We start from the raw sequence: 14656 nt of genomic DNA on the forward strand, positions 1-14656 counted from the left end.
GCATCATATTGATAAGGATGAAGTGACACTAAGCATTAGGAGTAAACAAAACACCCTGTAAATTAGTTTATATTAATTTGAAAAGGCAGAAATTTTTAGGATGGAAGCCAGATATGACCAATATACAAGAATAGAAATGCAGATCTGAACAAATAATTCCATTTTCATGGACAGGCATGGCAGGAATGTGAACAAGTGCCAGTTACCAGCCTGTCTTCTCTTCCAGGATGAAAATGTACAGAGTTGTACCACAATGTCAAAATAGGCAGTGTAATGTGTCACTCCAAGATTTGAAACACTAGGCTACTAGGTTGCCAGGTACTGTATGCCATCTTGTCCATCTGCACATAGCAACTCTGCCTCATTGAGTCTTGTGTTGAACCTTTCCTTTGGGTCTGCATCAGTCACCCAGCAGTTCTCAAAACACATTTGTAGAGGTCACACAGAGTCAAGCCAGCTTGCCTGACTTCACAATGCTTATCCAAACAAGCTCGAAAGAGGAGGAAAATGACTGCCCACCTTATTAATTTCACACCACTGCACCCAATGCGAAGTGTTGGAGGGTACATATGACAGACCTGGCCAACATGCAACCTCCAGGCCAAATGCTCCTCAGCTCTGCAACATAATCCCTATCTGACTTGTTATCAGCAGAAAGAAACTGGCAGGAACCAGGCATCCTGGTAGGCTTTGCCCAGCCTGTAGTAGCTGGGTGCTGCCCTTAGCCTTGCAATGGGAAGGCAACACAGACCTTGGCGGGAGGAGGCTGTCAAAAAGACGATGTATCCCAACCAGACACATCTGAGCTTTGAAGAACTTAGTTTTGCAAAAGGCCATGTCAGGTTCTCTGTCCCTGTTATGCAAATAAAGTACTGGTTATTGTCAGGATGTACTGTCACTAGACACCAGACATTAATGCACTATCACCCCTGACAGACAGCTGATCAATAAATTGCGCACGTCTGGAGGGTAGAAGGGTTCAGAAAGGTTTCAGACTGCTTTCTAAGAAAGGTATAGCTGCTACATGCTGAAGAGAAGCCAATCTTTTAATTTTGAAGATAGGCAGACCAGCAGGCCTGTCAGATGGTTTCCAGAGAGATGAGCAGCAGTTGTCCTGGAGCTCAGTATAAAGACATCAAAAGCTAATATGACACTTCTTCTGTGCAGATGAACAGATATTCAAAAAGCATGCATGCTGGTCAACAACACAAAGTTCAGGATTTTGAGCAACGCCTAGCTTCACAAACCTCATTTCAGGACCTGTCACGCACTGGCCAGCACCTAGACGGAACAGTGCTTTCCTGGGACATCCTGTTCCTGTTGGAACAGCATGAAAAGAAATTTTATCTAGTGTATACTCTAGAAATCAAGCAAGGGATCTTCTTTGTTTGCTTTTAGCAGGCAATAATGTTTAGAAAGCTTTTTTTTTTTTTTTTTTTTTAGTCTATAGCTTTGTTGGCAAGTCACAATAACTTTTAGGTAGCACGTGAAAAAGAAACTTTTACTTCAACTTTCTGGATGTGGAAAAGAGTGACAGTCACATTATTTCCCTGAGACCATTGGAACAGAATGCTTTTTAACTGGGAAGAAGACAGTAAGTACTGAGATAAGGTATCTGTATTTTTGTGATGATTTTGACAGGGATAAAGTTCATTTTCTTCACAGTAGCTACTATGGGGCCATGTCTTGGATTTGTGCTGAAAACAATGTTGATAACACAGGGATGTTTTGGTTATTACTGGGCAGTGCTTACAGAATCAAGGCCTTTTCTGTTTCTCACCCCATCCCACCAGCCAGGAGCCTTGGTGTGCACAAGAGGCTGGGCAGGCACACAGATGGGTTAGCTGACCCCAACTGACCACATGGATATTCCATACCACACACTCAGCATACAAAGCTGGGGGAAGAAGAATGACAAGGGGCAGTGATGGTGTTTGTCTTCCCAAGTACTCATCAGATGTGATGGAGCTCTCCCTTTTTCTCTGGGCATGGTTTAACACCTGCCGGCCCAAAGGAAATGGTGGATAAATTCCTTGTTTTGCTTTGCTTGTGTGCACGGTTTTAGCTTTACTTATTAAACTGTCTTCATCTCAACCCACAAGTTTTCTCACTTTTACTTGTCTTATTCTCTCCCCCATCCTGATGTGGGAGGGAAGTGAGCAAGTGGCTGCAAGTGATTTATTTGTTAGCTGTGTTTAAACCATAACTTTAAAAGTACAGAATGGGAGGGAGAGTGACAGACAAATGGTAATTGTAATTACTGCATAAAACAGTAGTATTGGCCAGAACCGTGTCACCCAAGCAAATTAGTATGACAAACCCCAGACTCGCAAGGATTCTTGTGAGTATCCAGCCCCTATCTGTAAAGTACAGACTAGGAGCTACAAAGCAGAGGAAACCACCAGAAAATGCTGTATTAGACTGGCCACATCCCACTTCTGAGACCACTGTCAACATTTCCATGCCTGTGGAAAAATCCTATACACCCAGTCACAGCAAGTGTGGGTATAGACCCCCAAACACTCGAGATCCCCCAAACCAAAAGGCTTCAGTATGAGCTCCAGTAGTTAGAAATGAAATCTGAAGCAAAGATTCTTTTAATGCAAGTGTTAAAGCCTTTTGTGAAAATTTTTAAACTCTTCCATGTTGAAGGAAATTGTTTCCTAAGATTACTATCACTGCTGCTCAATCCACCATCCTATCCCAAGACAATTGGGTTGGACCAGAGAAGTTCTTTGGATTCTGCCTGGTTCATGTCCATGCAAACATGCATGTATCTGCAAATTCCACTATTATCACAGAGTTTCTAGAAAACACTTAGGAGTATTGTTTTGTCTGGCAACAGCTTTTTCAAACTCTCTACTTTCACTACTATGCCTGCAATAAAACCAATAAAGATGGCCATTCTTAACACATTTGTTGTATAACAATACCAACAATAAATAGGGAATGCAACAAGCCCACATCAGCTTGTATGGACAGACCAAAGGTTTGAAGCCAAAGAAATGATCAACAAAAAAACCCCCAAAAAACCAACCAAACAAAAAAAGCAAACAAAAAAACTCCCAAAACCAAAACAAACAAACAACCCCCCTCCAAAACAAATAAAAAAATCCCCAACAACAAAAAAACAACCTCCCCAAAAAAACCAAAATGACAACAACAAAACCCACCCCCAAACCCAGAACGCAGCCCAAACTAAGCATAGTTTCAGAATTTATCAATACTCCCACAATAAGAGAAAGGTTATTCTTGCCACTGAGAGATAATTTGAGTCTGTACACCTTGTAGAGCTTTTCTGCTCATAAGACTTTTTTTTTGTGCTCTCAACTTTTCACAAACACCAGCTGCAACAACGAACTGAGATTGTGTTTACATCAACTCTAAATAATGTATGGTTTGATATATTAGAAATCTCAGAAGTGCTTCAGTGCTATCATAAAACTGGCAATAACCTATCCTCACCTACTGCCAAAAGAAACTGTGTATTTCATTAAAGTTCTTTCCACCTTCCCAAAAATTCATATGCCTGTCTCACACAATCAGACGCTGACACAGGAACTGTTTAGTCCAGGTGCCAAAAGGAATCAACACCTTGAGCAAGCGAGCCCATTATCCAGCTTTCACATTAATGCCAAGATGAACTGTATTTCAACAGGTCCCAGGTTAGCAATAATGCCTCTTCCCAGGCAGAGACTGAGAAACACAGGAGTAAGGGTAAGGGAACACACAAGAGAACCTCTTCCAGGTAGAAAACAGAAATGGGGAAACACATTCAAGATTTCTGTGGCAGGCAGATAGGGCACAACACAGACACAAACAAGCCTGTGACATTGGAGCAATGCAGCCACATGCTCATAAGAAATCTTGCACTACTTGATGATGGTCTAGCATCTCCCCTGGCTGCCAGCCAGCTGGCCTTCCTTAGTAACTCATTTCAGAAGCTATCAAAACCCCAGGACCACTCTACCTACCCACTTACATATCGCAAAGTCCTGTGAGCCTGCAGACCTCCTTCTCTGCAAAGATTCCCCAGGGTCCCATGTAGTACTGTAACCATTATGTCAAGCTCTTCAGAGCTCATTAATTGAGTATAATTGTGTCTACGATGTGAAAAAACATCCTGATGTGAAAAACACATGCCATGCCACGGCATCAAACCCTTACAGATTGCTTTGCTTACGCAAATAGTTTTATGTGAGCAAAGCTAATTTGACAGAAATGTTTTTTTTCCAGAACACCTGGACTTCACACAAGACGAGCATCTCCTCACTGCAGCTTAGTGTCGACAGCAGGCTATAAAACCATCCTCTGAGAAGGTCCTGCGGCCTCACAGCGCGCAGAACTTCACACCCAGCCCGTACAGCTCTGCTGTCCCCGGGGAGCATCGTTCCCCGCAGCTCCCAACCCGGGCTGGGCACAAACACCGCCCGATTCCTCCTTGGACCTCACCTATCTTGTAGAAAGCCAATTAAAAGCCCATCCGTCCTCAGCGCCTCCAGCCGGCTCCCCAGTCCCCCCGCCGCTTCCCCCTCGTCCCCCGGGCCATTCCCGTGCCCGCCGGCGGGAGAACACCTCGGGATGCTCCAGCAGGAGCGGCGTTTCCATCGCGGCAGGAGCGGAGCCGCCCGCCCGCCCCCGCCCGCTTCTGCTACCGACGGCGCTCGGGGACACACCGGGGGAGGAGAAGGAGGACGAGGAGAGGACGCGGGGGGGAGAAGCAGGATAAGAGATGGCCCGGGATGACACAGCAGCGGCCCCGGGCCCGCGGGGGATGGCGGCGGCGGCAGCGCCCAGGACACCCCGTTATATAACGGCGGCATCGCCGCGCCCGCAGCGCCGACACCCGGGGGCGTGTGCGCGACCCCCTCGGCACCGGGGTCATTTCAAGCCGGGCACAGCGCGGCCCCGCCCGCCCGCCCCTCACCAGCGGCTGCATCTCGGCGCGCACGGCGGGCACCTGGAACCGGTCTATCTCCTCCATCATCTTGGCGGCGGCGCCGAGCGCGGCGGGCGAAGCGCGGGGAGCAGGGCGGGCGGGCACGCACGGGCGGCTCCTCAGGCGCCGAGAGGAGACAGCGACAGCGACAATGACAACGACACCGCCCGCGGCTGCGGCTGCCTCATCGCCGCCGCCGCCGTGACTCAGCCGCGCCGCTTCCGGGTCCGGCCACCGCCCCGCCTCTCTGAATATTCATGAGGGGCGGGGCCACCGACCCTCGCTCGGGGCCCGGATGCTGGGCTCCGCTGCCCCGCCTCTTTTAAATAGTCATGAAGGGCGGGAGCGCTGTCATCGTCGGGTGACCGAACGGTGTTGTCCCTGCGGCCCCGCCTTCTTTTCAATATTCATTCGAGGGCGTGACCGCTACAACAAGTTTTGTTCCTGGTCACTCCATTCCCCGAAGTCTGCCCCTTAATTGAATATTCATGAATGGGAGTGGCCTCGGTCACCAGGTCGAGGCCCAGCTGCTCCGTCCCCGTGACCCCGCCCCTTATTTGAATATTCATCAAGGGGCGGGGTCCGCTGTCACTCTCCCTGGGCTGAGGCGCTCTGTTTGCAGCGGCGGCTGGAATGTACCATTCAGTACCTCGAGGGGGGGATGGGGGAACCGCCGGGTCCATCCGCCGCTTCCGGCGCGTTGCCATGGCTGCCGCCATCAACTTCCGGCGTGCCGTGTGGGCGCGGGACTGCGGCGAAGGGTGGCCGCTGCAGTGAGCGACCGCCATGCCCGCCAAGGCGGCCGACAAGCGCCGGAAGGTAAGGGCTTGCCACATTCCCATGGTGGCAACGCCGTGGTAACACGCGTTACACACGAATGGCGTCACTGCAGCGCCTCGCGTGAGGCGGCGGCCCACCAGAGGGAACGTCGCTGTGCAACCCTGCTGTGACTGTTGCCCTCGGCTCTTGCTCTGAGCTTTATCCTTGGTGTGACACCAGTGGTGACGTCGCCGTTCCCCAAACCACCAGCTGTGACGTCACAATGTGCAGTGCAAATCTTTCCCTCCGGGTTCGCAGAATCACAGAATCGTTAGGGTTAGAAGGGACCTCTGGAGATCATCCAGTCCAACCCCGCCTGTCAAGACTGGGTCACCTGGAACAGGTCACACAGGAACATGTCCAGGTGGTGTTTGGATGTCTCCAGAGAGGGAGACTCCAGGATCTTCCTGGGCAACTGTTGCAGTACTCTGCCACTCAGCTTAAAAGAAGTTCTTCGTCAAGATTAGATGGAGCTTCTTGCATTTTAGTTTATGGACACTGCTCCTTGTCCTGTCACAGGGTACCACTGCAAAGAGTGTGGCACCATCCCCTTGTCATTCACCTTTGATATATTTATATGCATTAATGAGATCCCCTTCTTCACTTCCTCACTTGACTGAATAGGGCCAGCAGTGCATGTGGACCTGCAGTGTCTCCTCATTAAAGTGATGTTTTTGACCCCAAATCATCTTTGTGGCCTCTGCTGGACCCTCTCCAGTAGCTTCTTGTTTTTCTTGTGCTGAGGGGCCCAGAATGTGACACAGCACTCCAGATGTGGCCTCAGCTCGGGCCCAGTGGAGGTGCAGGGCCAATACCCTTGGCCTGCTGGCCACACCCTTCCCGAGGCAGCGCCTGATGCCCTTGGCAGCATGGGCACACTACAGGCTCATGGTCACCTTGTCACCTGCTAATACACCCAGGTACTGCTAAGCAGAGCTGAGGGGTTGAAGGGAGAGCTTGGCTTGTCCCACAGAACTGTAAACCACAGGGCTGGGTGTGGCAGTGGAGTCAGCACAGCCCCTCTTGGCCTTGTTGGGTCCTGGCTGCGTTATAGTGTGTCGCCACATCTCTTCAGCTGACCGTGACTCCCTGAGAGGTCGGTGGCACTTCATAGAATTCTGTGGCATTACACAGCTGTTCAAATCAACCTGTCACAAAGCTGCAGCACCCCTCACTCTGTCACCGTGCTGTTCAATCCTGTGAGACTACAAGGTCCTCAGTCATTGTCAGGCCATTTCATCACGCTTCCAGTATGCAGCACCTCTTCCAAGGCAGGTTCTAATGCACTCTAGGTGTCTTCAGCGTGCCCAAGGATCTCCCAGAGACACTGAGCAGACGTGATAAAATCCCTCTACTTACAAAAATTTTAAAAATTATTTTAGTTGTACTCAGCTGTAAGTTTTTGTCTCTTCCCTTTTGCTTTGCTATTTCGTCTTTACTCAGCTCAAGCAATGAAGAGGAGTCATTTGCTATCCTTCCTGGCCCTCACCCTACAGTGCTGTGGGGTTTCTCACTATATCCCTTTGGGCCCTATGTGGACATGTCTGCATGCATCCTCTTTCATGATGATAAACTCAGATTAATTTGATTAATTCCTAGGACTTCTCTGCTGCTGGAGTATCAAAGTGTTTGATTTAAAAGCAGATGATGATCTGGCTGATAAAATGCTTTTTGTAACATGTTTAGATCAATCCTAACATACTTGATGTTAGAGTTGTGGGAGGAGGGTTAGCAGGCATGTTAGCAAGAGTGAGAGGAATCAGGGATTCTGACGTTCCTAATCCCCTAGTAATTACTAATAAGTACCAAGATACAAAGGGCTTTATAAAGTTTTCAAAGGGCACAAACTTGGAATCAAAACCCACATCCAGTCGTAGATAATGAAGATGTTTATGCTAAAATCGTAAAAAAACCCATAAATAATGATGGCAGCTAAACCGGGGATGAAATGCTTGCTCTGAATTTCAGCTTCTTTTGTTTTCAGAATTTCCACCTAAATATTTTTATCATTTTCAATAGCCATTATCTCACATACTCTGAAATGGAGAGGCTTTGATGGACGTGTTTGAAAAACTTGATGTGTTGTAAAGGCATTCCTTTTATTTTAAAGCTCATGAAACATCACAACTTGATTAAACTCCCAGGATGTTTGGCTTTTCACATAATTTTCATCACAATAACTTAAAAGGCAATAATTTTAACTTTTTCTGTATTGCATTTCCTGTATTTGCCTTGAGCTTGTTAAATCTGATTGTTGTTTCTCATCCTTTTATCTACTAGAATATTCTTGCAGTGGAGGAATTGTGAGGTTGACTACCTGGCTCTGAGTCCAGAGGCTTTTCCCTGACTCAGAGTACAGATGACATCTCAGTGGCTTTGGGAGTGTGGGGGGTGAATGCCTTTGCAATTCATTGCCCAGCTAGGGCCTGACATTTGGAATCTACTGGGCCATAATGGTCACTGCTACTGTAAAACGAATTGGTGGGTCAAGGTTTAGATTTCAATTCTTGACAATAATCCTTCTAGTATTATGCTCTTTTCTACTTCCTTGTGGTTTTTATTCCTCTGTTTTTTTTAAATATTGCTTTACTCTGCTCTGCCTCTTAGATTTTTCACTGTTGACTGCTTTCACTTTGAAAATTTTCTTCCTGAGATTGTTCTCAAAGCTGGGATACTTATCTGTACACCTCTTCCCTATTACCATATATCACTTTCAGCTCCTCCTCTGTTTTCATGACTCCATGTGCTTCACATGCTTTGTGATCGATTCTTATTTTTTTCTTCTTCTCCCTTATGTGGGGATTGTCTGCTCTTTTTCTGTGCCTGTCTTGTACCTGCCTTCTTCTCAACATTGGTTTCTTGCTTTATTTCGCTCTTTTTTTTCCTTTATCCAGGTGATTTCTGCCTCCAGCTCAGTCTCCAGCCACCTGATGGGTGAAAATATGTCAAAGTTGGGTTGATCATAAGAATTAAAGTCTGTGGTGTTCCAGATGAATTGCTTGACTTGACCAAGCCTTATTTATAAATGCCTGCAGGCTTTCATATGTTTGTGTACATTAATAAGTAATTTCAGTGTTCAAAGTCTTGAAATAGTGTTGTATGTCTGAATCTTTGTGCTCCCAATGCAGTTTTGGAAATAGCACCTGTGTATATTCTGTACTTCACTAACTCCATTCCTTTCAGATTTGAAATAGGTTATGCACAATTGAGCTCAACAGCTTTTTGTAGGGATGTGGAATTATGGAAAGGCATAATCCAACTTCCTTGCATCAGACTCAAGGCAATAGGTGCATCATATTCTCATCTTCCCTGTAAAATGAGGTCTTGAGCATGGCAAGTAGGACGCTCGGAAGTGTGGTGTTAAAAACGCGGATGTGTGGCATGTGCATGGACATGCAGAAAGTGTTGGGGTAGAGAACACCCTGTTGGTCTTGTGTCAGTCCTGTGTGTGGTCCTGGGTGATGAGAGAAAGTGGTCAGTGATTTTGAGATTGTTATTTTGAACATGTTTGACAGGTTGGAAGTGTTTGTTTCAGATTTCTGTTCCTTTCCTATGTAGCTCAAGAAAAAACCTTGAGTGAGCTGTGTAGAGCACCCTGTGCTAATGTGCACCCCTGTGGCTGCACCCACCTCAAGGAGAAGCAAGATCTTGTTATGGTTCCTTAGCAGACCTTGCATACATTTGGCATTTAAAATACAAAACCAGACTGTTCAATCTTATCAGTTAGGATTAACTCCACTGTCAGGAACATATCACTTAAGCAGTGTTAAGAAAGGCTCTGTATTAGGACAAAGAGGCATTTCTTGTTACCCTTGTGGTCTTGTACACACACTTACATGGAAACAGCTACTTTGCTGTTCAGCAATTCATGAAAGACACAAATAGATCCCTCCCCCAAAGACAGAAAACAATGAGACACAGTTTACTTTTTTTTGTATTTTCTTAATTTCTTTTTCTTTCTTCCCCTGAGAAGGCTTTTAAGGTGCTTAAGCATGCATTAAAACATCCATGGAATATAAAACAAACATTCAATTTAGTGTTGCTCGGAAAACATTATAGAATGCATTGGCAAATAGCTCTTAAATTGGCATCCCTAGTGTGTGCAAATAAATATCTGCTGCAGGGCAGGCTGGAAGTGACTTTGTTTTCACGCTGTGATTTCTTGCTCCTTGTGCCAACTGGTGGTTTACTGTGGAATTTGCTAATATTCAAAACAGGAATAAAAAACTAGCAGGAAACTTAAATAGTTCCACAGAAATTCTAAGCTCAGCTGTCATAATGTCTCTACCTCTTTCTTTTAGAATCAAACAAGCACATTGCTACCTTACAAGTACAGTAATTTCACAATTACAAGCCACGCTGACTATATGCCGCATCTCCGGGTGTCGGCGACATTTCATTCTTTGTCCATACATAAGCCGCACCTGTCGTTCGCAGTGAGGACGCGCATGCAACAAAGTTGCCAAATAGTAACAGAATCACGGGATTGCGGGGTTTACTGGCTCGGCTGGGGCCATGGGGGCTCGGCCCACTTGGGGCTGCCGACGGGGCCAGGTGGCCCAGCTCGGTGCTGCCGCTTGGCGGGGCCGCTCGGGGCCGGCTGCCGCTGCTGCCGGGCTCACTCACCCCAGCCCGGAGCTGCCCCGTGGTGGCAGGGGGGCACGGAGCCCACTGGCACCCAGGGCAGCAGTGGCAGGCGGGGAAGGAGCCCCCCCATTCCCACGGCGGCAGGCTGGGACGAAGCCTGCCTGCTCTTGTGGCAGCAGGCGGGGGCAGGAGCCCCCCGCCTCCCCCCCAGACCGCGGGGCCAACAGGAGGGAGCCCCTGCCTCCCCCCACCTGCACTGCCAGCACAGAGCCCGCCTCTCCACCCGCCGTGCAACAGAGTAACCAATTTGTAACAATCGCACAATCTCGGGTTTTACTGGCAGGTGCTCGGCTCGGCACCTCGGCTGCACTTCCAGGGTTGGAAGTTTCTGAACTTTTTTCGTATATTAGCTGCTCCTGAGTGTAAGACGCATTTCCAGTGTGGGAGCAAAATTTTAGTCAAAATGGTGCAGCTTATAATTGTGAAATTACTGTAAGTGCATTACATTTTCCCCACAATTCTAGTTAGTCTTGATGCTGTAGAGGAAGTGGGAATGACTGACTGTCTCTTCTCAGGAAGATGAACCAAACTTAACAGGAGTGTTCTGTGATTGCTCAGCTTTATGGCCTGATTGAATTATGGTGACAGCTAGCATGGGGAGCAGAAAGGCTGCAGGAATGTCTCTTTAATGATATTAAAAAATATATAGTCTGGGTTTGTCATTTGTCCTGATGAGTGTTTCATTAATATGTAATCAATTTTCAACTCTTGGAAAATTTGCTTTGTATGAGCTGACACTTCAGCTTCTCAGACTGACCAACCTTCATCATCCCTGCTATTGAGTTCACTGGTATTTTAGGCTGGATCTGTGAATCCAGGTCTACTTGTCCACCCTTAAGCTTTAAGCATAAGGAGAAATTTTACATTTCTCAAGGAGTCAGTGAGTAGTGGTGTCTGGCTCCTCACCATACAGTGACCCATGAAAAGGTCTAGGCTGAAAGGGGCAGTTTAATCTGGCAGTATGGGAGAAGGATGTACCAATCAGCAAAGGCTGTAGTGACAGCATTTATCTGGATGGCAGCACAGTGCATGTGGTAACAGTCATTGCATCTCCTGTTTGGAGATGGTCCTGTCTGTTTTGTATGAGTTCAGTTAATGAGTCTCAGATCAGCAATCAGTGACTATTATGTCACCAATGAAAGGGAGAGCGATGTGAAAAAAAATGTGGATAGAGTGAACAAGAAGAAGAAGACCTGAATGTGTGGTTGTGTGTGATTTTTTTATTTTCTCCATTGCAGGTTAATCTGGTAACATTACTAGGGGGTTAAGGGCAAAGCTTCTACTAAAACTTACATGTCTTTGATGGTTACCATCACTGTCTTTTTCTTTTTGGATGCAGAAATACCTCTTATGAAATGCCAGCCTGGTAGAACTTTCTTTTCAGACTTTTTTTTCCTTTTCCCACAAATGGTCTTTAGAAAATAGCCAGTAGTTTCTTCTTACTTTTGTTTTCCTGTTTTATGACTACAGAAAAATTAAATATGTATTACCAGAGATCCTACCCAAAACAAAATTGGAAATGCTTGTTGGATAGCTGAGCAGCAGGAAGACTCCCTGCTGAAAGTCTTGATTCTGGAGCTATTTGTACCTCATGGTGGCTTGTCTGCGATAGAGGGAGCTGTGAGAAGGGAAAGGAATATTAAATGTTATTTAAAACATCACTTTTCATCTCTTTCCTCTCTTTATTTTTACAACCTTGTTGGATTATGATATCTTTGTTGTAGTCAATAGTCAATTTGTCGTGTGGCGTACTAGATGTCTGGCCCAGGGAGAAATCCCTAGGTGCTGCTATCATACACACCCTGGAAGAAAGATCCAGAAAGAAGCAGGCACTTGGGTCTTCTGTAGCCTTCATTTAAGGACTGTGATAGTTACGGGCTTCTAATATCTTTTTGCTGTTGAAAGTGTGGCAATCTGTTAATTTTTTAATGTAAGATAGTCATCAGAGTAAAACAGGATTAGCCTCCATTAATTCTGACTCTGGCATTTTTCTCTGGAGGACTTGAGCATCTCCCAAAGTGGTCAGAGTTACGATGGTGACCTGGAGGTGAGAAAGTCCTTAATGCTTCCTGCCTGTTCCGTAGTTCCCTAGCAACCACGTCTCCTTTTTTTTCCTAATATAAATTCCTCATGATTATTCACACTCCTCTTCTTGTTAATTAATATTATTATTAAAGCACATTTATTAGGAAGATTTAGAAAGACTAGATTTTTTACCTGTAGCAAAATTATCTTTAGTTTCTCTAGAATTTGCTAAAATGTAGCTATTTGGATTGAGTGGTTCTTTGTTGGATGTCTGACTTACACTATGGATTACAAAAAGCCCCCAGATGCTGAACAATATAAACCAATAATCTATAGCACCATAACCTGGAGGACTGAAGTGAGGCAGGAAACCTACAAAAAACAAAACATGTGACTATGGAATTAAGCTGTATATCATAATGCCTGTGTCCAATGGGATGAAATGAATGTTTCCCCAGCAACCTTAATTCTCACATTTTCTAAGTTCTGAATGCTTCTCTTTGAGATGTTAATAATAGTCTGTTAACTTTTTTTTCCCCTGTAGCTAATGTGATACACAAAAATGTGCTTGAATTTTAAACATGCTTATGAAGGGAAGTTATTGTAAATGTCTTGCTAGTGAATATACAATCATTATGTTGATTCACAGTTATAATTTATTTTTTATTTGTATTGCAGACGTGTTCATGACCTCTTCCCTATCGTACAAACACAGTGTGATGTATTTTAGGTAGCTGTCAGAGCAAAAAGATTACATTTTTAATCATGGTTTGTGGGTAATGCATTGTTACAGTAAAAAGAAGAATGAGGAAACCATAACAATCATTCTGAGCCGTGGTGGCAGGACATGAACTACCTAGGTGGTATTGAGGACTCTTTACAGCTAATGTGGCAGAGAGAACTTTTAAGAAAAGGTATAAAAAAGGAAAGTGTGCTAGCTTTGGAAAGATTTACGGAGAATGGGAGCTTGCAAAAAACCCCAGCAAAATAACAAAGCACAGATACACCAATAAAAAGGGATGTCAGTACTACCCTTTTTGTCAAGCAGCACAGCAGGATTGTCTGTGCTATTATCTGAATTAGGAGATTGAGTAAAATATTTTGTATTTTTGACTGACTTACGTTTGCTCCCCAGCTTGCTTCTTTATGCTGACTTTTGTAGAGTACAGTAATTTCACGACTATAAGGCGCACCCTTTTGACTAAAATTTTCCCTCGAACCCGGAAGTGCGCCTTGTAGTCCACTGCGCCTTATCTGATGTACAAAGTTGTGAAATTTCCCAAACCAGAAGTGTGAGCTGTGAGCCATGGGGGAAACCGGCAGTGCCACGGCAGCTGGCTGGGGGCGGGCCCAGGGGCCCGCGGCACCGCCCCTGCTGGGTGGAGGCGGGCCAGGGGGCCTGAGGCACTACCCCTCTTGGGTCCAGGCAGTCCCAGGGGCCCATGGCTGCTGGGTGAAGGCGGGCCTGGGGGCCCGTGGCACCGCCCCTGCTGAGTGGAGGCGGGCCTGGGGGCCCATGGCTGCTGGGTTGAGGCGGGGCCTCGGCCAGCAACCGCGCGAGGGGAGCTGGGGGCAGAGCCTCACTGCAAAAAAAAAGTGCGCCTTATAGTCCGGTGCGCCTTATCTGATCTACAAAGTTGCGAATTTTGCTGACTCCCGGGGGGTGTGCCTTATAGTCCGGTGCGCCTTATGGTCGTGAAATTAGTGTAATGTGTCAAGGGGAGTTACAGTCTCCACCTTCACTTGCAAGAGTCCAGAATGTCCAACAAATAAGTTATTCACATTTGTTGTTGTTGAAGTAGGTCTCTGCATTGTGAAAGATGTTTTATCTGAGCAGGAGACAAGACTTTTGCTGAATGACCCTAGAATAAGCTAAGGACCAGCTCCTTCTTAGACTGTTCCAGGTATGGCTGTCCTATCTTTGTCAAGCACACATGGAAGAAAGCCCCAGACCCACACTGATCTCTATATACTGGCTCCCATCCTGCCACTTCAGGTTTATCATGTCTTTGGCGTGAGCTGTGTCCATACAGTGCAGCATTTGATGAAGGACCTGTGTCATAACAAAGTAGTTCTAAAGCGTAACTGTTCAGGTTGGAGGGAGTGGTTGGAGCTTCTTTAGTTCAAAATACCAGATATAATAAGTATAATTTTATGTCCTGTCAGTCATATGCTTGGTCCCTGCTGTAGGGAACTACTTTGCTTAGTTTCAGGGTGCCCCAAAGC

General features: G+C 46.1%; 2 protein-coding genes across 4 annotated transcripts in view; one reads left to right on the forward strand and one right to left on the reverse strand.

Annotated features, from left to right (window-relative positions):
• Positions 1-5164, reverse strand: part of FAM219A (family with sequence similarity 219 member A) — a 101603-nt gene extending 96439 nt beyond the window's left edge. The window contains exon 1 of one of the 3 annotated variants that reach the window (XM_033085431.2): positions 4928-5164. In XM_033085431.2, the coding sequence (XP_032941322.1) occupies positions 4928-4987 (60 nt within the window). In that variant the 5' untranslated portion in view covers positions 4988-5164. The remainder of the gene's footprint in view (positions 1-4927) is intronic. The other 2 variants (XM_033085432.2, XM_033085430.2) reach the window with 2 other exon arrangements.
• A 489-nt stretch (positions 5165-5653) lies between these two features.
• Positions 5654-14656, forward strand: part of DNAI1 (dynein axonemal intermediate chain 1) — a 136253-nt gene continuing 127250 nt past the window's right edge. The window contains exon 1 of the mRNA XM_033085913.2: positions 5654-5758. Within this exon, the coding sequence (XP_032941804.1) occupies positions 5726-5758 (33 nt within the window). The 5' untranslated portion in view covers positions 5654-5725. The remainder of the gene's footprint in view (positions 5759-14656) is intronic.

This window comes from Catharus ustulatus, chromosome Z (genome assembly GCF_009819885.2).
Source record: "Catharus ustulatus isolate bCatUst1 chromosome Z, bCatUst1.pri.v2, whole genome shotgun sequence".
Lineage (NCBI taxonomy): Eukaryota > Metazoa > Chordata > Aves > Passeriformes > Turdidae > Catharus > Catharus ustulatus.